This window comes from Pleurodeles waltl, chromosome 10 (assembly GCF_031143425.1).
Source record: "Pleurodeles waltl isolate 20211129_DDA chromosome 10, aPleWal1.hap1.20221129, whole genome shotgun sequence".
Classification (NCBI taxonomy): Eukaryota; Metazoa; Chordata; class Amphibia; order Caudata; family Salamandridae; genus Pleurodeles; species Pleurodeles waltl.
This window is the reverse complement of record NC_090449.1, coordinates 694074367-694100226: the sequence shown is the minus strand read 5'-3', so window position 1 is coordinate 694100226 and position 25860 is coordinate 694074367. Positions and strand designations below refer to the sequence as shown.

Here is a 25860-nt window from a genome sequence, read left to right as displayed (position 1 = left end):
TGTATTTGATTCTTTTAGAGCACAGAGAGATCTGTAACAATTGGATCTCCTCAGAGGCTCCATCTGGTGTACAGTGGGTTGAAGCTGTCAATCAGGTTTTTCAGTTCGATGTAACAGCTGTTCCAAGAAAGGTCAATATTCTGTGGGCAGGCTTTGTGATCTATTATTCAATGATTACACCACTGATGCACGGAGGGTGGCAACAACCGTTTAGTGTTGCATATGTCAGCCTGGTGGGGTATGCCTTGTTAGTAGGTATAATATAGCCTGTGGCTATATGGCTGATTGTGAAATGAGGATTAAAAAAAGAAAACAAAAATGGAAGGGAAGATTTCATAGATGTCTGATTAAGATATCAGCTGCAATCCTCTATCCATTTTAATTGATGCTGCACTATTTTCACCACAAAAGACCAAGGGGCATATTTATGAGAGGCTTGCACTGGCAGAGCATAACTATTTTCTTTTGATTCTCCAGCAGCGCAAGCCTCTAAATCATATCAATGAGGCCACACAAACCTTTTTGTGTGGCTCTGCATGGACTCATATATATAGAGTAAGACAAAGCAGCGCAAATCGCTGCATTGCCTTACTCTGCACCAGGGAGGAGTTCCAGGGGGGCGGCAATGGGTTTTCCCGTGCAACACCCATTGATTTTGATGCTGCCCCAGATTTACAAAATCACGTAAACCTGGTACTGCGCCAAATCCTTACGCCTCCCTTACAGCTCCCCAAAGCAGGTGTAATCAGGAGAAATATTTTAATTTCTTCTCATTTTTTCCTTTTTCCAATCTGCAGTAAACATAGGAGGAAAATGCCTTTCAAGATTGTTTTTTGTGCAAGAAGGTGACCCTTCCTACACAAATTCAATACTGCATGCAACGCAGGCACCCTTGCACCATGGTGCGAGGGTACCTGCATTGGCACTAGGCTGCCAATTGATTGCCAGCACAGGGGGAAAGGACAAGAACGCACTGTATTTCAGAAATACGTTGCATTCCTACCCTTTCACGTTGGCATAAGGCAGCACACCAAGATTATTTGCGGTGCTGCCCTATGTCAATTCCCCATAATTATGGGCCCAAGTTTGTAGCCAGCCAAGTCTAGAACTTATGACAGTCACTTTAGTTAATTGCAGTATCCTTAAAATGCATCTTCAAAGCAACCTAAAAGCTGTAGTTTCTCCAAAACAGTGATGTACAATGCAGAGGAAATATTAATCCTAGAGTAGCAAGAATGTGTATTTCAGCAGAGGATTCTCCAGGGAGCACGGAGCAGGGGTATTTGCATGCCTCCACGTGGATCTGCAGAGTGGGATATTTAGGCCAGCTCGGTCCACGGATGCTTGTTGCTATCCTGATGGGGCCCATCCTTTAATATAAGGAGCGTTCCTGTGAGATGACTTTAACTACAAGCTCAATGCTATATGTGGATTAGGTAAGTTTGATCCTGACGAATGGCACTGATCTTTAACGACCTCAAATGAGAGAAACATGTTGACCTCTTTAGAAGCAGTATAGGGATCTCTGCACTGACATTCTACACACTCTCTGATTTTAGGGACTGTAGACAAAATATATTTCTCTTAAATTCCTTTTGAGGGTAGATTAGACATTACAACTAATCCTTCCCCCACACCATTGTTTTTAATTATGACAGGGGTCTGATCTTGATTAAATATGAGTTTTGAAGACCTCTAGCCATTTTTAACCTCACTCAACTTACACTTTTTGATACCAATCCCACATTCCAACACTCAACGACCGGCATTTCTACATCGAAAAGATCTCTGGCAAAGAGCCCCCGTGAGGGGCCCGTCAGGCATTGCAGTGCCAGCCTGACGAGGAGCAAAAGCCCGATGATGAAGCATGTCACCAATTGGTGAGTGAGGGCTCTTGTTCTAACTAGAGTAGACTCACAGGTTCCATTCTCTATCCACTGTGCTTCTATACCTTTTTTCGTCTGGAACTGTGTACTTTTCTTTTGTATTTCAGCAGAGCACCAAGCTTTGATGGACAATTAGAGCAATACAGCCACAGTACAAGAGTTTCCAATATCGAAAACGTAATTTGTGAATAGCATGATGATTAATATAGGGTTTCACATAAGGGACACAACTCATGTGTCTCAATGGGGGGGCATAGAACGATACCTAGATTTGCAGGGAAATGTTTATTGGGTGTTTCTTCATCTCACTAGTGTGATATCCTTCTGCCAGTAGAATAGCAGGATTTACGGAACAACCTGTTGCACTCTGCTCATTCACCTTGCTCGGATCAGGGATGCTGGTGGTTCACTGGGGTCAGAAAACTCTGCTCTTATCTACTGGAGTTTGGCAGTGACATCGATCTCTAGTAGTGGCATTTTGCTATGAGTCATGTCAGGACCACACCATCAGCTTCGGTGGTTGCCTATTTCCGGCAAAACTTGCTTCCACATTTGAGTGTGCCAGGAGGTGTTGAACTGCTATAGGCACCCCGGGGAGCATGTGGGCAGAGAACAGAGTAGTAGCAAGGAAGAGTGTCTCTTGGATTTTACTGTCCGCTACTGCAGATGCCAGCTACCACATGGAAGGTAATCTCAGCCAAGATGGCTGCCACCACTGTGAGACAGCATTTTACAATCCAAATGGGAGTGGGCATTTTCTGAAGAAGTTCTTTCTACCCATGTCTCCACCCCTGTCCTGCCAACTACAAAAGGGGTTCATTTATAATAGTACACTTCCTCGCAACACATGAGGTTTTTAATGCCTTCATGCTTTTTCCTCCATTTGGTGATCTCTCTAAAAGACACTGACACTTTCGCATATACAAATTTGTTCTGTGAAGAGGTACTCTGGCTACAAGAAACGGTCACCCTTCCCGCAAACAGCAAAAAGGCAAGAACCATTTTCTTCTGCAGACTAGTAGTGTGTCTTGCCAACTGTTTGTTTAATGATACAGTTTAAGCTTTTCAAATCGTTTATACAAGCCACTGATATAGTAATGAGATTTGCCAGTTAGACGGGGTAAACTAGAATTGTGGAAAAGTCCCTCTAAAACAATATGGTGAACAATATTATATCTTTGTTGATCCACTGGATTCCTTATTTATAGTGAGCAAAATAATTCCAATGTTGATAACATTAATAATAAGTCCGTAACAATGCCATAAAAGTATCGACCAAACATCAATAATGAAGTCCGTAGCAAGCTATATTGACGATATTTTGCTAATATGGCAAGGTCAACAGGCTCTCCTTCATCAAGTTATCCAATCTCTAACACCCAATATCTGGAACATTGATATCACTTATCAAATTTCCAACTCCTCAATTGAATACTTGGATCTGCTAATATTTATAGAAGAAAACAAACTACAGACTAAGTTTTTTCGGAAAACTACAGCAGCTAATTCTATTCTTCACGCCACCAGCTGTCACCCTTCCAGTACGATTCGAAATATTCCAAAAGGGGAACTGAGGAGAGCTAGACTTAACTGCACCAACATTTCTGATTATGATATTGCTTCCACCCAAATCATCGACAGATTAACCACTAGGGGCTATAATCGTAATTCATTAAACACTACCAAGGCATTTCTGAGGGACATGGATCGCAATCAATTGCTTAACAAACCAAAACAGACCAGTAAACAGCAGTCAATTAGATTTATCACAGTATTTCACAATGGTCATTACCGGATTCGTAAACTATTAAGAAAATATTGGTATTTATTACTAAATAATCCTTCCATCAGCCAATATATAACTGATTCTCCTCAAATTGGGTTCAGACGGGCCCCCAACCTCCGGAACAAACTTTGTTCATCCTTTTATCAAGGAAAGTCAGTCTCCACCTTTTTACCACCCAAACCGAAGGGGTTCTATACTTGCACAAAATGCACCATCTGCAAGCTAGGCCTCTCCAAATCCAAAAGTGTTTCCATCAACAATCTAATTCATCACATTCATGACTTTATTAACTGTGACACCTCGCATGTTGTCTATGCCATTTGGTGTCCATGCAATCAAACCTATATAGGTAGTACCACCCGGCCTTTAAAACTAAGGATCCAAGAACATTACCGAAATATACAGAAACTAGACAGTAACGCTCCATTAGTAGAACACTACACTGAATTCCATTCTCAACAACGTACTTTTACTTTCAGTGGACTCCGTCACATCACATCATCTCAAAGAGGCGGCAACAAGGTTTTAAGGATGCGTCAGGAGGAAAGCCGTCTCATCATCAAACATGACACAGTGAATCGAGGACTCAACAAAGATCATGAATGGCATTATTGGCTGATGTAACTTTCACAAAGAACAGCATCTATCTACTTCAGTTAGAGTACATATTTCCTCCTAATGTTGATTTAATATAAGGTTTCTATTTTCTATTTTCAATAGTAACTTCTAATGTGGATTTAACATAGAGTATGAATGGCATTCCTTTGGTTCATTGTAACTTTGGTATGTGCTGTATATTTTATATTTTTTATTTTTATTTTTTACTTTTTATTTCACTCCGAGTATACAGGCTTTATCTCATAGTGATTTAACACATTGCTTTCAATGTTTATTTATCCTCAATAGTAACTCTTATGCTTGTATCATCTTTCTCTATCTATTGGTTTCTACTATTATTATTTCTTTGATTACCATTAGCGTTTGTCAACATAACGTACTTATTATGCTTATTGATAGTTTTCTTTGTTTTCTGCTACCCGATTTAAATCTTCGTTTCACCTTAATTTTGAACAGTCAGTGTAACTTGGCCTGACGTTATAATGGCGCCACTGATTTATGCCCAAAATTAGTCCTTTTACACTTTCTTGCACCTCGTCATAATCAACGAGGTAGGACTAGCAGTATTTCCCTATCCGGTGGCATGGTCTATAAGTATGCCACCGGCGTCTTCGCGAGCGTCCCGGTTTTTTACTTGTGAGACGGACGCGTTTCCTGATAATGTCCCTGTCCTTTTGAGGTGAGTCTGGTGGCCTTAACCTCTGCACCACCGTAACCCTATCTTTGCTTTTCTCTTGATTTAAATGAGGCAATAACTCAAGCCTTTTTTTTCTCTCCTTGATACACATTGTAATAATACAACTATTTTCTTTTATTGGTTAAAGCGGTAGCCTTTTGCTAAATTGGGACTTGCAAGTGTTTTGCATTGGATAAGTCTTCAGATTTCAATTCCTTAGGTCATGTTTTTATTTAAGTTAGCATCTTACAATTAATTGGTCACATTATTAACTATTTACGAATTGTTACATTTTGAATTCATTGTTATTCATGTACCGATATTCATTCCACACGGTGTATATCTATTTGCATGTATTGTTTGTGCATTTTTTACAGATTAAGAACTCACACATTGTTTATTCCGTATTTATTGCTTATATTGCTGCACTTCAATTGATTGGTATGTTTCCTGAAGTCCTTCCATTGCTTAACTTTAAATTCTCTGTTTCACACATCAAACTCTTTGTTTCACATATCAAATCCCTTAGTCTGCATGTGCAGTTCACTTTTCTGCAGTAGGCAGATCATAGTACCTTACTTGTCTCCACTGTTAATACACCTTCACATTTCATACATTTGAACACTCTTATCTCCTCATGTATCTATTGTACGGGCTTCACACTCATAGGGGTCTCCCTTTATATGCTGTCTTGAATTTATGAGCCTACTATAATTTTCACATTTAGACTACTGGCTATCTAATCATCAACTAGCAATGTGTGCATTGGTCTTTTTCTCCCTTGTTTTTCTCCTGGTTACTCTCTCTCTCTTGCTTTTTCCATCTTTAATAATAATGACGTTTCGTTCCCTCTTCTCTGGGACCACTTTAATTATGGAACACTAATCACTAAGTATACACACTGGAACTTTTCACCCCTTGGTGTAAGGTGTAGTTTAATGATCTGTATCATTATGTATATCATTCTTAGTTGGATTTTGTTTTACTTTTCTTTTAGCCTTGAGAAAGCCCCGGCTTACGTGCCTCTAGGGGCGAAACACGTGTTGGCTGACGCTTCTGTGTTGTTGTTACAGACTTATTATTGATGTTTGGCCGATACTCCTATGTCATCATCATGGATTTATCACTGATGTTACCAACTTTGGAATTATTTTGCTCACAATAAATAAGAAACTTAGAGGATCAGGTTGACGCTTCTGTGTCGTTGCTACGGACTTCATTATTGATGTTTGGTCGATACTTTTATGGCATTGTTACGGACTTATTATTAATGTTACCAACATTGGAATTATTTTGCTCACTATAAATAAGGAATCCAGTGGATCAACAAAGATATAATATTGTTCACCATATTGTTTTAGAGGGACTTTTCCACAATTCTAGTTTACACACTTGTTATTTAGGAGGATTAGGGTCCAATGTCCTCCGGTTAAGTACCCACTTTCTACTTAGTCATATTATCCAGGCATTCTATACAGGGAGCTAGTGCTCTGGACCCTCTCCTTTCATTGGAGTTTCGCTTTGTATGCAGTTAGACGGGGTACACTGTCGCCAGCAGCTGATGCTGTGGGAGCTCAGAACTGGAAAGAGAATCAGATGCCACTTTACCCAGCCAATGCTCGGTATTGTATGTGTACCAATGAAATTAGTTATTTACAGGTTTTGATGGACTTACTGGCTTTCAGATCCTGTACCAATATAGCTCTAACGGACTGAAACCATTCTATAGACTCGTAGCTTGGAACCACCAGCTTGCCCGTCAGGAGATCTACTCACACATAAAATGACAGCATACTGGTGTAGTTTATGTGAGCATAAATCCAATTACGAGCGCAAATTCAGATTTTGTGAACGCTGAATTTCCAACCAGGTGCCAAAATAGCTTTGTGAATTGGGATCAACATTGTGATAATCAGAATGAAAGGGCATGCAATGAATCCGTGTAAATGGCCAGTACCTTGTCTGTAAGTCTCTTTTAGTTTTCTAGAAATCCACTGTATAGCTTTCGCTGAAATTTTTGTCCCAAAGTTTCTGTCGAAAGGAGAAGGTGCTCCGCCCTGTTAAAGTGAAATGTCGGTTAATTTTATCCTGGACAACGGTGGGGGAATGTGGTAATAATTCTGACAAATTAGGGTTTTGTAAAGACTGTGGTGTAGGTGTAGTTGTACAATCATATCGTGAATATAATCCTTAAATAAACATACGTTTGTGTTTTGTTTGAAGTTTAATATTTTATGATAAGATGGAGTTGTGCCTGGGCAATAGAGAATGTAAATCAAGAGTTCATGATGAGAAACAATGAATAATATTTGTATTTACCTGTTGCATGTGGCCCAAAACATTTTTCCTGCAATCAAACACACCATGCCCTTCCTCCGAATACAGCTGATAAATAAAGTCAGTTGTGTAGTTTTCGTTGCAATTTTCATTCCTGAAGTAAAATGGTTATATAATTAGAATGGCAAGTCCCGAAGAATTTCAGATGTTTTTCACTTTAACAGCAAAGGTAACAAAAAAAATGTAACGGACAGAACAATAAATCTTACTGAAAAGTTTTTGGGAAGAGACTAGTGGAGGACTAATGCACTGTAAAAACAGTATAGCGAAATGTTGCAGCATCAATGACATTTTATTTGTATTACTGCATTGTTTTTTCTAAACCGTATATAAATGCGACGTCCTTTTTCAATAACGCAAGTAAATTCAACACAGGTAGTTTCCACTTGTTCTAGACATATCGCTCTACAGCTACTACGCGCCACACCACATTCAGTTCTCCACATATGTTGTCAGTAATATTTCCCAAGTAAATGAGCCTGCTGGTTCCCATATTGATTAGTTCCTATTTACCTATCATACGTACTCCTTTGTTGCACGGATCCGATTGAACCACAACCAACAGTGATACTGAAATGTTGACAGCCCAATAACCCTGTTAAGTACAGTCGTTGGTTTATAGAGAAAATTCGAGACTATGATGGTAACTGAGGGCTGTTCAACTGCAGACTGCAATTTCTGGTTTCCTGATATGGGCACCTATGGCATACCAGTATTACAGGTAAATAGCGTGCTATTTCTTTTGGACTCTGTGTACTTTTAGTCCAAATGAATGCCAAAACAATATCAGGTTTTGCTCATGTGGAATCATTTGAAAGGCGTTATGTTTATTTACTCCCCCCTCAGAATAAGTCTCTATTCTCCTGGCTAGTGGGGTTTTGAGAACAGATTACAGGTAGATACCGTACTTCGATTCGGTAAAGTATTTTATCGACAGGTTGAAACGTGAAGAAAGCAGCCGAATAGCTGAACTTGATGGAAAATAAACAAATGCATGTGACATTACTACTGAAATGTATCCATGGTTTTTAGGGTTGATGGCGGAGCAGCTGTAAGTCACTTGAATGATTTGAAATTCACTGAAGGGCATTGGTCCACCCTTTATCAATTGTAATTTTAAATTGTACATTCTAGAAGCCCGTAGAATTAAATCTTCTGGTGAAGCTAAATAGGGAGAAGCGCCTAAAACCCTAGCTATACCCAAACCATGGGACTGGTTGCCAGATATTAGGACTAGTATTGTGCAGGAACCTCCCAAAGGATACTTACCTCCTTGCCCCCATTAACACAACATTGTGACTGCACACAGCTCTCAGCAACAAAAGACTGCGATTGTTAATGGTAGTGTTTAATAACCCAACCTAAAAATGATGCACTCAGTTAAATTATTTTTTGTGTGAAATTGTAGATATAGCTTGTAGTTGGGGAAGTTAAAACAATGTAATGGATGTTCAGATATATTTTTATAGATTAATGATAATGTTTCTAATGCGAATTTGTGATAGAATTAAAATAATTGTGATAGAAATACGTCCTTACACGCACTTGATACTATATGTTCAATCACAACATCGTTAATGGGAAATGAAGGTGACTTTCTTACCTGGAATAATGGATCTTCGAGCTATAAAGCTTGAGCTTGTTACAGCGTACAAGATAGGACACACAATCAAGTGTGTTTGTTTGTTTGTTCAAACCATTAAAAAAGCTGCCTCTCCCATTGCTTCCAATCTGTTTTTCTAATAGACATCTTTACCCCATTTAGGCGCTCTCTCTGTTTCAAAGTTGCCGTTGTTATTAAAATGTGCAAATTCCTATGTGCCATCCAGCACTACAAGTATTGCCCCAATCGCTTCTCCTCTGCTCCTTGAAAAGTACTGACATTTTTATCTTGACCCAATACACGGAGAGCTTCACTACAAGCAATACCACATCCGTTCTACAGAGAGTGCAGTCACCTCTATCTTTTAATCTCTGCCAAAGATGTGCTCTTCCAGCACATCGTCTGTGATCCCTCTGCCTCTCTGACACTGAATCAAAATCTACTGTCAACATTATGAAGCTTGTGCACCACTCTCACAACATGTCACCAGCAACGTTTTGCCTACAGTTGTACTTTTTGTCCTTGTTGTCCTTTAGCTTTCACTCACATCCCTTCCAGTGGACATTCTTTAAATCTTTAGCTACCTGAAAGTTAAGTTTACACAATTTCGTTCAGTATCATATTTGCATAATTTGTGTTTAGGGTCGAGCCTGCGATAGCATGCGCTAGCGCATGCTTCTCGCTAGTGAGACTCTGTTGGTAGCTAAAAAGGGCTTGGAGCCTGCCTGTCATGTACCATTTGTTGGTTTGAGTCGCACTCTTCTTTACAGCTGTACAATTCGTCGCTGCAGGCCTGGCATCCTTTCCATTTCTGTCAGTGGAGCAGGGTCCAAGCACTGATTGATTCAACTTAATCAGTTCCTGCCCGCTGCTCCTGACGTGATCAAGATACTTCTTTTTAACTTCTAGGGCTCGGGAAACAGAAGGAGTGTGACGCCCAAAAGCGTGTCTAGTAGGACAAGCAAAATTACTACGTTTTATTTTTGATAGATACGCCTTTTCTTTTATTTTGCCAAGTCTTCTTTTCTTACTTTGCCATCATGTTTTGTTTTTGCAGGTGGGTGCTGTTCTCAACACATGGCAGTTATCTTGTTATACATATTGCACATTGTTTCTTTTTCCCCCGAAATTATGTTTTAACACATAATTGTGCAGTACAACCCAATCTACCCCACTCAATCCAATTGACCCCCATTCACCCATTCCACTCCAATCCATCTCACTTCAATACTCCCACCTCACTTCATTCTGCCCCATCGGCCCCCACTTCAATAAAAAACAATCTGCCTCATTCCATTTCAAAACAATCTGCCCCACTCCAATCACAGTCAATCTATCCCACTCCAATCTTCCCCATACCATTCCAAAACAATCGGCCCCACTCCAATCTTAAACAATCTCCACCATTCCTAATGGCCCTGCTCCAATTTAAAATAATCTGCCCCACTCCAATCCAAAACAGTCTGCTCCAATCCAATAAAAAACAGTCTTCTCCAATCCAATCAAAAACAGTCTGCGCCACTCCAATCAAAAACAGTCTGCCCACTCTAATCAAAAACAATCTGCCCCACTCAAATCTGCCCCATGCCAGTCCAAAACAATCTGCCCCACTCCAATCTTAAACAGTCTTCCTTACTCCAATGCAAAACAACTGCACACTCCAACCCAAAACAATCTGCCCCACTCCAATCAAAACCAGTCTACCCCACTCCAATACACCCCAATCCAATTCACGTCATTTCAGTCCACTCCACCACATCCAGTCCACCCACTCCAATCCACCCCACTCTACCCCAATCCGATCCACTCCATTCCACCCTATTCCACCCTGCACTCCACCATTCTATACCACTGCACCCTGCGACACTCTCTGCCACTGAACCACTTAACTCTACTCCCCTCTATTCCACTCCAAGACATTCTATTGCAACAAATCCACACTACAACACTACTCCCCCCCTAACTATTAGCCATGCTGAAAAGCAGCCACACTGGTGTAAAACATGGCAAAAACACATTGTCAAGCCAGTAGCTCTTGTAAAGACGAGACCTGTTGGCCTTGCCAATGTTTGTTTCTTACTGTGTGGAGATAGCAATTAAAACGCTCCCACATTCTCACATAGTCACTTCAAGCATGTGATAAATTGTCTCTCTGTGTTCCAATGTAGGCTCACAGAAACTTGCTTAATGTACAACCTCAGCGGGACTAAACTGATCTCCGTCCCTTCATCTGCTCCAAGCAAAACGTTACTACATTACTATTGCCTGTGATCTTCTCTTTATGACTACATGCTCACTTCCTACACTGTCTACACCCTTGGATTCCACGTCAACTGCAACTATAGTCTCTCTACCTGCATCATCTTGACTACAAAGTCAGTTCGCTATTCTCTGTTAACCAGCCTGAAAACACTAATCTATCTATCTAAACTTCTCTTTGCCACAACCCTGATTAAAGCTAGGCTGTTGTACCAGCCTCTTCCCTGGCTCCCTCTAAAGCCTCCTTCACAGTTTCTTCTAACCCACAGGAAAAGGTACTTAAACTCACCATGCATACTCTTTCCCCTTATCTCCCCAACAGATACCTTGTGGCAGAGGTCTCTTCATGAGTTCCTTAGTCTTGTGACACTCTACAACTTAGGCAACCACCATACTACAATAACTCCTTGATCCAAATCCTTTTTGTCTCCAAATTATCAAATCATTTTATTTTTCCAATAAGCCTTTGCTAGAATAAGGTACTGTAAGAAATTGGGTTGCTGGCATTCGCAGTTGGAGGGGGGAGAGGGAGGGAGGGGGTGGTGTAGCCCCTCTTAAGCAAAGGCCACAATCCTTTGTCAGAGTGAACCATGAAGGTCACTAAATTAGCCTGTGCTTAACCCTCTGATAGCACGAGACACAAGCAGTCAGGCTTAACTTAGAGGCAATGTGTAAAGTATGTATGCAGCACTCAACCACACCTGGCACAGGACCAAGTATGGCCCGCTGAGTATTGTACCTTATGTTCTAGGTGCGCAGCGTTACTTTTTTGAGGCTTCGTGTCTTCCGGCATCGGTTCCAATGAAGCTTTGTGGTGGGTTTTTGTGAGGCTTTGACTGCTCTGCGTTAGTTCGGATGATTTGTGCAGGTGGGCTTTGCATTGCTTGGTGTTGTTTCCAATGAGGCTGGCAACTGTGCAGCGAGGCTTTGTAGAGCTTCGTATCGCTCAGCATTGGTTCCGATGAAGCTTGCAGTTGTGCGGCAAAGCTTTGCTGAGCTTCACATTGCTTTGCACTGGTTCAGATGAAGTAACTGTCTGGCGAGGCTTTGCAGCGCTTCGTTTTGCACCAGACTTGATGGAACCTTCAGTTAGACCAGGAGGAGCTCTCTAAAGCGAACAAGAGCCCAGCAACTGGGGAGGAATTCACTACAACAGAGGCCAGCAGAGCTCAGGAAGGTCCAGTTGCAGTCCAGAGAAGCAGGAAAGCTGGGCAGTTGCAGAGAGGCCACTGGTGCTTGTAGGTTTAGAAAAGACGGTCAGTCAGCTGACCCTTGGAGTCACTAAGGTAGCCTGAGATGAAGGGAGCAGATCCAGTCTACCTTCTCATACAGCAGGGCTTGCCTCGGGCAGCAGGGCATGCCTCCTGTATAAGTCACAAGTCCAGGAGTGTACTAAAGAGTGGGTCTGAGCATCCCTATTTTTATACATGGTGATAGCTATGAAATGGGAGAAGCTTCTGGAACTTTCTCCCCACAGAGGTGTTTGGAATTTCCTAACTTCCTGACCTGGTACAAGTCAGTCTGCAGCCACAACAGTGAAATGTGAATTTATGTGTGTCAGCCAAAGCAGGGTCTATGAAGTGCACATAGAGTGTATCTCTCTTTCTCATCCTCATCATATGCATCTCACACATGACTTCATTAATTTTGAACTACATTTGTTTATCTTACGCTGAATACAAAATAGTGAATAGGCTTTAAAATTAAGATTGATTTGGAACAAATAGGGGCATCTTGAACTCCCCGCTTTAGCAGCTGCAGCAGGGCTTGGGTTCTTAATAAGCATCTTCTGTCTGCAACTTGGCAGACATAAGCTCATCATTAATGCTGGACTACAGCGTCAATAGAAGAACAAGCAGGAGCAAGGGAAAACAACAGCTGGGTAGATAGAACAGGGAAAGGAAGAAAGAATATCGGAAGGAAGGGTGAAAAGAAGGCAGTATGGATGAATGAGTGGGTGGATGAATAAGAATGTGGATAAATGAGTGAGAAGATGAGTGAATGATAGGTGGACTGACAGGTGAAAGGATGGCAGAGTAAAGTGATGGATGGATGGGTGGATTGGGAGGTAAAAGGTTGACAGAGTAAAGGGATTGGTGGATAGGCGGATGGACAGGTTAAATGATAGCAGAGTAGAGGGATGGATAGGCAAAACAATGGCAAAGTAAACAGGTGTGTGGATAAGTGGATGGGCAGCAAGGATGGCAGAGTAAAAGGATGGATGAAAGAGTGGGTGAATAGATGAGTGAACGTATGTCAGAGTGGATGGATGCATAGCAAAATGAATGGATGATTGGCAGAGTAAATTGATGGATAGAGTGGAATAGATCGATGCATGGCAGAGTTAAAGGATTAACTGATAAATGGCAAAATGGATGGGCAGATGGCAAAGTGGATCAGTGGATGGATGGATGACAAGATGGATGGATGGCGGAGTGTTTGGGATGGATACATCTCAGAGGGGATGGATGGATCAATGGCAGAGCAGAATGCAGAGTTGATAGATGGCAGAATGGATGGAACACAATGGATGGATGGGCAGATGGATGAATGGCAGATTGGATGGATGGGCAGATGGATGAATGGTAGATTGGATTGTTGGAAAGATGACTGAATGGAATGGGGGAAAATTGACTGATGGATGAAAGAATGAATGGATGAAAGAATGTAAAGGTGAACTAGTGGGTATCAACAAGTGGATGGAAGAGTGAAAGAATGAATGGATAGGTGCATGGATGAAAGAGACAATGAAGCTGTTTCAGCAAGGGTTCGGCTCACTTGCTTTGCTTGCTTAGGGGACTATTTTAATTATCTGGCTACTCATTTGGCAACAGATCATATGTAAGAACGCTGTGCATGAAATACAATGTGCATCTAACGTCACTGTCTAGCTCCCCAACCATCACTTCTGAAATTCATCGCTAGGAACCTTTAACACAGGTCAAAGCAACAGAAAATTCTTAGAAACATCGGCTGATTTATTAGGCCGAACTATAGCCATTCCTCAACCTGGTTTTCTTAATTACAAAAACTGCAGATACTTTACACTGTATTGTCTTCTTATTTCTAAATTAATGTCACTACCTCAAACATCTGACCTGTCTGATTTCTTAAGGAATTTTATCGGGGGAAAAAAAAAATCATTGTGGTTTATCTCGCAACTTCATGTAAAGCATTAATCAACGTACCTTGATGTTCAGCTTCTGACTAACTTTACAACTTTGCTTTTTCTAATGTTTATGTATCCTAAAAGTCTTGGAATGCATACAACGTATGTATTGCCTGGAAAGCTACACAATTGAAGGCTTTCAGACATACCCCTGGATAATTTATAGAACTTTTTTGTGCTTAGTGATTCCCAAAAGCGAATCGTACACTCAGTACAATTATGCATGAGGAAAAGGCAATTACACATGTGTTCTATTATTCCTCTCCACGTGGAAATCATTTTTCCCGTTGGAATACCATTACGCAAAGTTTGGGGGTGTTCAGTTTCATTCTTCCCCTAGAAAGGTAATTACTTATCCCTTAGACTGGTTTACATCTCAGACCACTGCCGAGGAATGAAAAGGTCAGTCCGTAAAAGTGACTTGTACGGAGGTGCTGACAAACTTACAAGACTAACCACATATTAACAAAACACACTACCTATCCATTGCACTGGCGTAACTCCTGCGGAATTGTTCACAGTCATGGCAAACAGCTACACGAAAGCATCCTTTTTTGACTACCTAGCATGCGGAAATGCAGCTATTTGAAGCCATAAACTTAGGTGTGTGAGCCAAAATCTCTTTCTAAATTGGCCTTTCAGTTTTGATCACATTGCTAGATTATCCTCATAAGGAGGGGTTTTCCTGTTCAATATGCAATATCCGAGTTTGAACAATGCAATCATGAGATTGCACTCCTAGAGAACGTTTTCCATTTGGTCAAATGTTGAATAATAGTTTGATGTGTGTGAATTAGGCTGACGTAACTCCATACACTATACAAATAAGAGTAGTTCAGTGGGAAGCCCTTTTGTGTCCCCTTTTAATGGTACACAACTATGAGGCTGCATCGGGAGTCACGGGCGACTCTCAAATGTGAATAAAAGACTTCCTCAGAGAAAATCTGTCTCAGCCGTCGCAGATGAAAGATATTGTCAGGTTAATTGTGTAAGGGCCTTAATGGCATCAACGTTGATAAGTGCAAATGGTTTAATTGATTATGATGCATTTCCAGTTGCTGCCATAAGCCCTTTAACAAGATCATGTATGTGTTCTCTTCAAAATTAAGCGGTGCGGGTATCAGTCGATTTGAAATTGGTAACAAAAAAGGTTTTTCAAACACAAGTAACCAAAAACATGGTTCAATAAGAAGCCTCACCATTGAACTACGCCATCTTCACAAGTTCAGAAGTGCTCCAAAGGGGAACAAACAGCACTCTTTAAAAGTCTTAAACAAATGAATGGGCCTTGGCAGTTGTGGAGTAGAAAGTGCGGTTTTCAAAATGATTAGGTAAGGGGCGTGAAGCAAGCTAATTTACAATGCCTACACATCATTTCAGAGGCAAATACTCTGCGTCCCTTGGGCCAATTCAAAGGGCAATCTGTATAGACTCGCTATCTGGAAGATTTGAAGACAAAGCATTAAGCAAAAGGAAGGACCAAGAAAAGATGGGCTGACAAAAGTTTTGCTTTGTAAAGTTGATGGCCTTTATTTTTCGACTGCTTATATGCTCAAGGCAGGGGTTCAGTGATATTTGTGTCAAAGGGTCTTAAAAGACAGAGGCCCTGATGGTACAACTTCTGCAGAGGGATCTGTTAGAAATGGGGTCTTTGGTTGGCAGTCAGGTTACCCCCTGTCCAAGCAATGACCCTCACTCTAGTCATGGTAAGTCATACACAATCGAAATTATCCTCTGCCCACCCTCTGGTAGCTTGGCACTGAGCAGTCAGACTTAACTTAGAAGGCAACGTGTTAAGTATTTGTGCAATAAATTATACAGCAACACCATATAGCACCACAAAAATACACCACACAGTGTTTAGAAAAATTTAGAATATTTATCTGGATAAATGCAGGTCAAAACGATGCAATAAGTAAATGTTGAGATATGACTGAAAAGTGATATAAAGTGTTTTAACTCTTTTTAAAGCAAACAAAGTCTCTTTCAAGCAAAAAGTACCTAGTTTGCGTGCAATATCTCCGCAAAGAACCGCAGAGGAGAAAAAGCGTGGAAACAAAGGGGTGTGTGTCGATATCTCGGGCCTCACATGGCAATGTGTTGTTTAGTTTTCATGCAGGGATGGCTGTGTGTCGATTTCCGGTGCTCGGTCGAGGATCCTCTTCGGGTTGCGGGGTTTTCAGACGTCCTCAGGACAGGTGCGTGGATTTCCTGCACTGGCAGGACAAAGTCACAGGAGCTGCGTCGATCTGGTGGGCGCTGCGTCAAATTTTCTACCGCACAGCAGGCACTACGTCGATTCTGCTCTGGAAATTGGGCTGCGTTGTTCCGACTCTGCTGTGCATCGATTCGGTGGGCCGTGCGTTGAAGTTCCGGTCGGTACGATGGTGCTGCGTCAATCTTCTCGTTGCGAAGTCAGGCTTCATTGTTCCCGTTCGGCAAGGCAGCAGTCCTTCCCAGAAAACAGACAGGTGAGTCATTTGGGCAGCCAGGCAGTTCTTTTTGGCAGGATGCAGGTTCTGGTTCAGGTTTCTTCTCCAGGAAGTGTCTGAGTTGGTAGGGGCAGAAGCCCTGTTGATATACCCAAATGTGCCTTTGAATTGGGGGAGACTTCCAAGAGTGGCTTAGAAGTGCACCAGGTCCCCTTTCAGTTCAATCCTGTCTGCCAGGGTCCCAGTAGGGGCCGTGGCAGTCCTTGGTGTGGGGGCAGGCTCTCCACCCTCCCAGCCCAGGAAGACCCATTCAAAATGCAGATGTATGCAAGTGAGGCTGAGTATCCTGTGTTTGGGGTGTGTCTGAGAGAATGCACAAGGAGCTGTCAACTAAACCCAGCCAGACGTGGATTGTAAGGCACAGAAAGATTTAAGTGCAGAGAAATGCTCACTTTCTAAAAGTGGCATTTCTAAAATAGTAATATTAAATCCAACTTCACCCGTCAGCAGGATTTTGTATCACCATTCTGGCCATACTAAATATGACCTTCCTACTCCTTTCAGATCAGCAGCTACCACTCAAACAATGTCTGAGGGCAGCCCCAATGTTAGCCTATGAATGGAGCAGGCCTCACAGCAGTGTAAAAACGAATTTAGGAGCTTTACACTTCAGGACATGTAAACTACACAGGTACATGCCCTGCCTTTTGCCTACAAGGCACCCTGCCCTGTGGGTTACCTAGGGCTGCCCTTAGAGGTGACTTATATGTAGAAAAAGGGGAGTTTTAGGCTTGGCAAGTACTTTTAAATTCCAAGTCGAATTGGCAGTGAAACTGCACACACAGGCCTTGCTATGGCATGGTTAGACAAGGCTAAGGGGCTACTTAAGTGGGTGGCACAATCAGTGCTGCAGACCCACTAGTAGCATTTAATCTACAAGCCCTGGGCATATATAGTGCACTCTACCAGGGACTTATAAGTAAATTAAACAGTCCAATTGGGTATGATCCAATGTTACCATGTTTAAATGAAGAGAGCATATGCACTTTAGCACTGGTTAGCAGTGGTAAAGTGTGCAGAGTCTAAAAACCAGCAAAAACAGTAACTAAAAAGTGGAGGGAGGCAGGCCAAAAGTTAGGGGTGACCACCCTAAGGCTGTCAGGTCTAACAGGATCTAATTGTTTTTCACATTTGAAAGAGGTCTTCTTTAAACCCCAGTGAAAAATGCACACTCTCTAAAAGGGGATCAGATGGAAAAGGAAAGTCACTCCTTCGTGGCATGTTATATCTACTAGCATTTTATAAGTTTAGTAGTAGAACTATCTACTGCTGGCCTGATCTACATTGCTGATGTCATCTTCATCCTGCTGACGTTAATCCTCAAACAATCCCAGAGCATCAGAACGAGAAACAACTAATGCACCAAAGAGAGCAAAACACTGTATAGTGAGCCCTTTCAGTTTGAAGCTTATCATTGGAATAGACTATTGTTTTCCTCTAATTCATTGTTCGTATTTTTAAGAGTGGAAGATATGTAAGGTATTGATGCTGCCAGCTGTACTATCTACACTGCATGGCACCATCGGTGGTACCAAATTGTACATCAACCCAAAAGTGGTCTTAGAGTAAAAGGCCCTGCTCACACTAAGGGGCATATTTACAAGCCCCTAAGCACCATTTTGTTTTTACGCTACCGCAGCGCTAAACAGGCCCTCACCCTGCACCATATTTAAAAAGTGGTGCAATGCTATCACTGCACCACTTTGTAAACCCTTGCACCACGTTATACCTGTACCAGGTATAATATATGCTTAGGTGCATTCCACTCACAGGGAGGCCTAAGAAAATAGTGCAGTGAAATTTACAAGATTTCACTGTGCAATTCTAGAGTCATTTTTTTCATGCCTGCCTAGGGATTAAAGTGATGCAGGGCTATTTCCTATGGGCCTCCCCAAGCTTTACTGGACTGGCGTCAAAATTGTTCGCCCTAGACCAGCAACATGCCACAATAGTATAGAAAATGTTGATGCTACTGTGCTAACGTGTGCCATGGTGCGCTGTATTGTAAATACAATGCTACCATAGCGTCATTAGGGGGGAGACAGGGCAACACAAGGAAACTGGCACATCGTATCCGAAACGCTAGTTCCTTGTAAATATGCCCCTAAGTCTGGCATTACTGTAGTCACAGAGGATGAGTGTCGGATTAGGGTAGGAGCTGCTAGTACACCTATGATGACAAAAATAACTACATTAATGTCACTAAAACTAGAATAGCTGCAGACGGTGCGCCCATGGTTTGCAGCTTTGAAGCAATGATGGTAACCTTCTGCATAAACTGTATAAAGGTAACTAGGTGCTCTGGGATTGCCCCTGTAATAGGGAAAAAACCAATTGGGGTACTGTTTCTGCAGTACTGACTTAGCTACTGATGAAGAGTTAGATATCCCTCCAAATGCAACTTGTCAGCAGTTGTAGCAGTACCAATCAGGGTTTTTAGACATGCATTGAGAGGAGTAGGAAGAGTCCTATTGTGTTTAATATTTTTGCGGCAAAGCAACCAGTAAGTAGATTCTTCTTTAAGGGCAGAGGGATATCAGAAGGTTTCGGCTTGCTCCTCCATTGAGAATTGTGTATTCAAAACCTCTCCTCCTATCTGTCAGTCTTTTTCATGGACAAAATATAGTGCCTGAGAGCACAACGTCACAGAAATCCAGGTCACATTCTGGACCATATGCCCGACAAATATGGGTAGGACAAAGATACATATCTCCTGCAGGCAAGACTTGAAGGCAGGTGGCATGCAATGAAGCTTGACAAAAATTACTGCAAATGCTTGTCAGTATTTGGTGAAACAAACATAGAGACAGTGGTTTGACGGTCTCCAGAATGCAGCACTTATGGCACATAGAAATAAACTGATGTTATTGGTGCAGATAGTGCCTTTATAGAGCTGCTTATCACTTCTGGCAGTGAAGTGTAGCAGAAGGGCAGCCCCTACTGCCACATGGCTGGGGGGGAAATCTGGATCCTTTGGATATTCAGAATATGGAACAAGTAGAATCCATTTGGTAATAATAGCCTTTATGAGGCTACAGGGATAAGCCATGCCAAATATATGCATAATCTTGCAAAGTAATAGGGGACTAGAAGTTATGGTGCTTGTGGGAGTTGCAAAGGTAGGGTGACACATGGGGAGGTGGAAAAGGGGTTGAGGGCGAGTGTATGAGATGGCTTGTAGAGCGTGGTAGTATCACATAAAGGGGTGGGCAAAAAAAGCAGGCAAAATAAGAAACACAGCAGCATGTAATAGTTCCCTTTGTCTGGCTATGGTCCAAATTAACACTGTGACAGATTCATTCTTGAACCTCCTTCGAAGGGTCTGTGAGTAACTTCTTGAAATGTACATTATTTTCATAATCCATGCAAGTCGGATCCTTGTACCACGCAATATTTGCCAGAACTGCAGATTTCTGTGTACAAACAGGACTAACTCCACAGCTCCCCATGATTATTCACATGACTAACTAGATACAAAGATGGAAAAATGGCAAGATTTCATTTACTCATGATTTTTTTTTCTCTGTAGGGAAATCTTTTTTCTCTCGGAGAAAGCTTCCTTTGGTTTTAGGTGTTCCACCCACTTTCCCACTTTAAAGCATACATTGCCAACGTTAACAGGTCTGGTGTTAGTCACCAGCTGTTTGTCTTTGTTACTGTTTGTTAAGGGATTTACAAAACTTTATTCAAGGGGAAGCTCAATCTAAAAAAAAACTTTGGCTACAAGCTAAACATTTTTTTGACTTCCAAAATCACAGATTGGCATAGGTAGAAGTCCATGGCAATTAAGGGAACTATGTGAATGTACCCCTTGTGAAAGGACAGAATGCAGTCCCCCACAGTGAAGTTAGGTAATGACTGAAGTGAGCTGACCCATAGTTTCATGATGTACTTTGTAGTGAGTGGAAAGAAAATGTAAGTCACACAAAAATATACCAATGAATTAAAAGGGGTGACGAAAAGTCCCTATAAGTATACAATACATATTCTTCTAGCAAAAATCAAATGGCGTTGGGTAATGCCAGGCCTAAGAAGCACTTACTCATGTTTGAAAAGCATTGGTCTATGACTATTTTCAGAAAGGGAAACAACCTGGAAAATGTTGGTAGTAGGCACTTCTTTGACTTTTGAGTAGGTCCATGCTATAAAAGACAATGAAATGGCCACTTGGTACATTGCCTAAAGTTGTGCTGTCAGATATGCCACTTAGTTAAAATATCAAAGCACTTACCTCAACACAAGACCCCTTTGTATGCTAGTTTTCATCTTTTCAGTTAGGTGTTCAACATTGGCCTGGAAAGGAGAAGGGACAGACTTATTATTGGGAAAAATATATTTCACAGCTGGCTAAATGTAATATTATTTTGACTTTTAGTTTTAATTCAAAGTGCACGTTGTTGCATCTTTAGTTGGATCAAGAATATATATACAAAATTGCATTTTATTGTACAACCATCCAGGTTGCTTTTTGGTTGTGCCTATGATGAACTCTTCTGTGTGTTGATGGAAGTCTTTCTGACCAGCTCCTCGAAAAACATCTTTTTTTGTAAAAATGTAAATATTTAAAAATGAAAATTTAAGAACTTCGTATGTTTTGGCCTTCTGCCCACATAAATGTAAATCTACCCAATTACAAAAGAAACATATCTGCTCACCACCTCTTGGTTTTCTGGATTTTAATAGAAGAGGTAGCTTGGAAACAAGATAGTTTTCCTGTTTAGTTGTGCCACAGCAACATGGTTTGCAACAAAAAAGACCCTGATTTCTTTAAGAACGTGGTTTACATACCTGAAGTTCTCGAATGTCAAACTGTTCTTCAAATATGTATGCAGCATCAGCACCTGCAGCCAGAGCTCCCATGTTGGCCAGGTAGCCGCAGTAACCTCCCATCGTCTCAATGATGAACACACGCCGTTTCGTCCCACTGGCTGACTGCTTAATGCGGTCACAGGTCTAACCAAAATATTTTTGAAATAAAACAATATTAAACCCAAAAATAATACATTGCCTTTTATTATTTTGTTCAATTTTGGAAAATAAAAACAAACAAACGTAAACAGAATGCACAAAATGGTGACAATTTGTTAGTTTGCGGTTATCTAGGTGATATTAGTAACATTTACTCGAGGGCTGAACTGTGCCAGGTTCGCCCCATCAATAGCAGCAATATTGAATTCTGGTTTAGGAATGCTTGTGCGATGTAGTCCAGTACTATGCATTATATTTCCAGGATGGCCCAAATTAAACAACATGACTTCTAAAAGAGTGTACCCAGAAGCAAGCTGAGCACGTTTGCCCTGAACAGCTCACTTCAATCTTTCCCGAACACTTATAATGCATTTAGCATACTTGAAGGAGATACAAGCCATTGCCTTTACTTTTATAAGCCTGGCTGAGGGAAAAGTGTAATTTGTAGCACTGTTATGACTAGACATGATACTTCCCATCTGAGGTTATATGCAAAGTGGATGCAATGATTCATGAGACACCAAGACTTTGAAGAAACTGTGAATTATTATAGTTTACTGATGATTGGAGCCAAAAAGGAGACGGCAGAAATGCACTGTATAACATATTGTGTAATATTTATTCAAATAGATGGATCACAAGTCGTGTACTGGTTAAGAGTGTAGAGGGATCCTGACATAAAGCATCATAGTAGGGGAAGGCAACTAGAACTCAACAAAGATAGATAAATGAGACAAGTAATAAATTAGTAGATGAAGGTGCATGTTACGGTCTTCTACATCTATATTCACTATTACATAATGTTATTTTGAACGTGTTACTGGTATGCCTTCTTCAGACTCTTTGTTCATTGACTCGGAATTTGGATGGAAAATGCACTCTATCTGTTTTTGAAGACAGGATCATCTTCGTTTTGTTTTTTATGTGGCTCTTGGTAAGTGGCATGTGAATTGCCAGGAGCGAGGGCTTTATTATTTTGACTAGTAAAAGTGGATCAAACCCCTTCATCGCCATGTCTTTAAAGGGCCTAGAGAAAAGCCAGCAAAGGCTGAAGTATGCTTATGTGTAGCTGAATAGAAGCAAACAATGCTTGAAATTGGACACCTTTCCCATAGTAGCATTACAAGTTGTACACTTGAGTGGACGAAGAAAAATTATAATTCAAAGCAGTGTGATCAGTCCAAGAGGTCAGGATGCAGTATACATCTGATGATGACAGCAATTTAGAACATACGTTTGAGCCTGTGGCCTTATTTATTAATATTACTGTTGATCTTGTACACAATACCCCATAGGTCCTTTACTGGATATGGTAGATAAAGGACAGCAGACAAATGGGAATGGTTGCACTACATTTTAAAACTGGCAGAATATTCGGTGAAGTCAGGGATGCATAAAGCTATACATTAGTTTTCAGTAAAGCCATTCATAAATTGAGTCAAAAACCTTGGTGGGTGGTAAATTAAAAGAAATTCTGGGAGGGCTAGGTTTAGAAAAAGAGCACTGTGGCATCAATGCATCTAATGACTATGGGATGTTGAGATCAAAAGCCACAATGCTGATCTTGGTTATGTAAATTATTCCAAGACGATCATCTCTGCTAGTAGATGTTATATATTCGAATAGAAATCATCATTCAGCGAAGTTTCAGAAACACACAAAAATCCACGTTATAGTCTAGTGTGGAATCTATAGCTTCAAGATGATACTTAGGAGTAGAATGGTTGTTAATCAGCTTCTGTTGAGTCAAAGATGTCAGAAACAATACAGGAGGTTCTGGACATTGTACAGGCTAGATAATAGTTGAAGAAAAGATATTTCACCATGCACAGTCTGAAAGATTACGATGTCCCCTTATGGATAGAGTTTGGAAAGTTCATGGCATTGTCTGGCACACCTGAGAATGACAAGGCTGCTGGTGCATCAAGTGGTGGGTAGCTGTTCCTCTGGTGCTGCAGTGGCATATACTGTGCCCACTATTTATGCTCCAGCACAGTGACCCATCACTTGAATAGATGTGTATCACCTTATGATCGTTGGGGGCTGGCCAGATTAACTGGATCAGAGGAATGTGGCTTCTGTTAACTCAGAGACAATCAAAATAAAAACATTTAAAGTTAAAAAAGTGCTTCGTGGTGCAAGTGGGTTATGAAATAGCATCATACAATCTGTTCTGAGATGCACTGCAGCAACACGTTTCCCACATGCTTGGCCAACTACCATCATGTGACTTCCGGAGTGTGACCTTGCTCTATCCCCTAATAAGATGTGACATGCAAGTGATCTGTATATTTGGGATTATCCCAGAGTCCATTGGTTCTGGCTGCCCAGAGACCTGCAGGGCAAAAACATTAGATGTTATCAAACTTTACTGGGAACAGATGGAATCGGGCAGGATATGCTAGCCCACGCAATAGTAAACCATCTGTGTGGGAGTTGCTCTTTTTACTTAATTTCCAGCTGTAGCTCGCACCATCCCATGACAAGAAAAGCATAGCCTAGCCCTAGACACTATCCAACATTGAACTGTGTTCAACAGCGCCAACCCAGGAAAGTAGAAAACAGAAAAAACAGTCTTGCTCATTGTCTCCTCAGTCATTTGATAAAATATACGTCCACAAATCCTGTGATATGACACTACAAACTAATGTGTTTCAGATGCAGAATGTACAGTAAAACACAATGGTGCTTTTATCTTCACGACTTCAGTGACGTGCCTTTAACCCAAGATGATTTTTTCTATAAACGTGCAAGTATTTTGCGAATTTTGGGTTATATTGTAACAAGAATATTAAGGCTGTTCTGCTTGGAAGACTCAAGTGTAATGCAAGGAGGCAGCTGGGTAGTTAGATTAGCAGGACCCTGCACTGAGAATCTACTGCAGTGTAAACAAATTACCCGGATCATGTGAAGAATTTATCAGATCACAGTCTCGAACATATAGCAGTATCTAGAACTATTAAAAAATGTAGAGCTTAGTGGAAAATAATCAATAGGACATCCTAAAAATGTATTTCAAAATATTACATTTATCAAAATCAACGTATTATACTTCAAATTATTTATAAAATGTAGACTTTAATCCAACTGTAAAATGTCGTTAATTTCCTCGAAGTTACTTCTATAGAATTACTGTCAACATGTAATAAAGCAAATGTAAGTTCTTACCTCCACAATAGCATTGAGTGCAGTATCTGAACCAACGCTTATGTCTGTGCCTGGCACATTGTTGCTAATGGTAGCAGGCAATATACACATGGGGATGCAAAAGTCCTCAAAGCGGCCACGTGCGTCAGCTAACTGCATCATGCTTTCCAATGCCTGAAGCAGCAGTACAAATACAGTTAGCTAAACGTACAAGTTCAGGTTTATTCTGTCAGTGGTTCCTTTGGTACGATGGGGGGGCATTGACGTCCTACAGGATAACAATGTAATTACATCGGATGAAGCGTGTTTTCCATAGTCATATAATAAAGGTCGGGATCCCAAACAGTGAACCTGGGGTGACTGTGACGCATTCATCCGCAGGCAAAGGCGCAAGTTATTGATTTGAGTTGTTACGCATTTTAAAGTTTAGCAATGGCACAGTGGCGCAATCATCTCCACAAAATGCCCGCGTTAAAATTCATTTATAGCAGTCGTTGATTAAGAAAGTGTAAAAAGAGAAAAAAGCTAAGCAGCAGAGAAAAGAATATGTAAGAAAATGCGACATTTGGAAAATCATTTTGAATTAGTAGTAAAATGAAATTATATTTATAAGTAATGGGTTAGCTAACGCAATATCTTGATGTTTTGAATTGTGGTCTGCTCCTGAAAATCTTGAATTTGAAAGAATCACCAGCGGACAGCTACTTAAGCACATAGAACTAACTGAATTCCAAGTACCAATACAATGGTGCTAAATATTGTCTGACACAGAATGTCATTTATTAGGGGATCTGAACGGTTATATATCAGTTGAATGGGATCGATGCCACCTGCCTACATATTATGATTTAAAACAGTACAAGTACCAATAATTGTCCTACTTTATGAACCTTTTAGAACACTTTAAAGAAATGTCTTT

General features: G+C 41.0%; 1 protein-coding gene across 5 annotated transcripts in view; it reads right to left on the bottom strand.

Moving 5' to 3' along the window:
• PFKP (phosphofructokinase, platelet) overlaps positions 1–25860 on the bottom strand; it is a 248576-nt gene that overhangs the window by 25528 nt on the left and 197188 nt on the right. For 3 of the 5 annotated variants that reach the window (XM_069211198.1, XM_069211201.1, XM_069211200.1), the window contains 5 exons: positions 24963–25115; positions 21615–21779; positions 21058–21119; positions 7286–7397; positions 6924–7023 (listed from right to left, as the gene is read on the bottom strand). In XM_069211198.1, coding sequence (XP_069067299.1) covers positions 6924–7023; positions 7286–7397; positions 21058–21119; positions 21615–21779; positions 24963–25115 — 592 coding nt within the window. The remainder of the gene's footprint in view (positions 1–6923; positions 7024–7285; positions 7398–21057; positions 21120–21614; positions 21780–24962; positions 25116–25860) is intronic. The other 2 variants (XM_069211197.1, XM_069211199.1) reach the window with 1 other exon arrangement.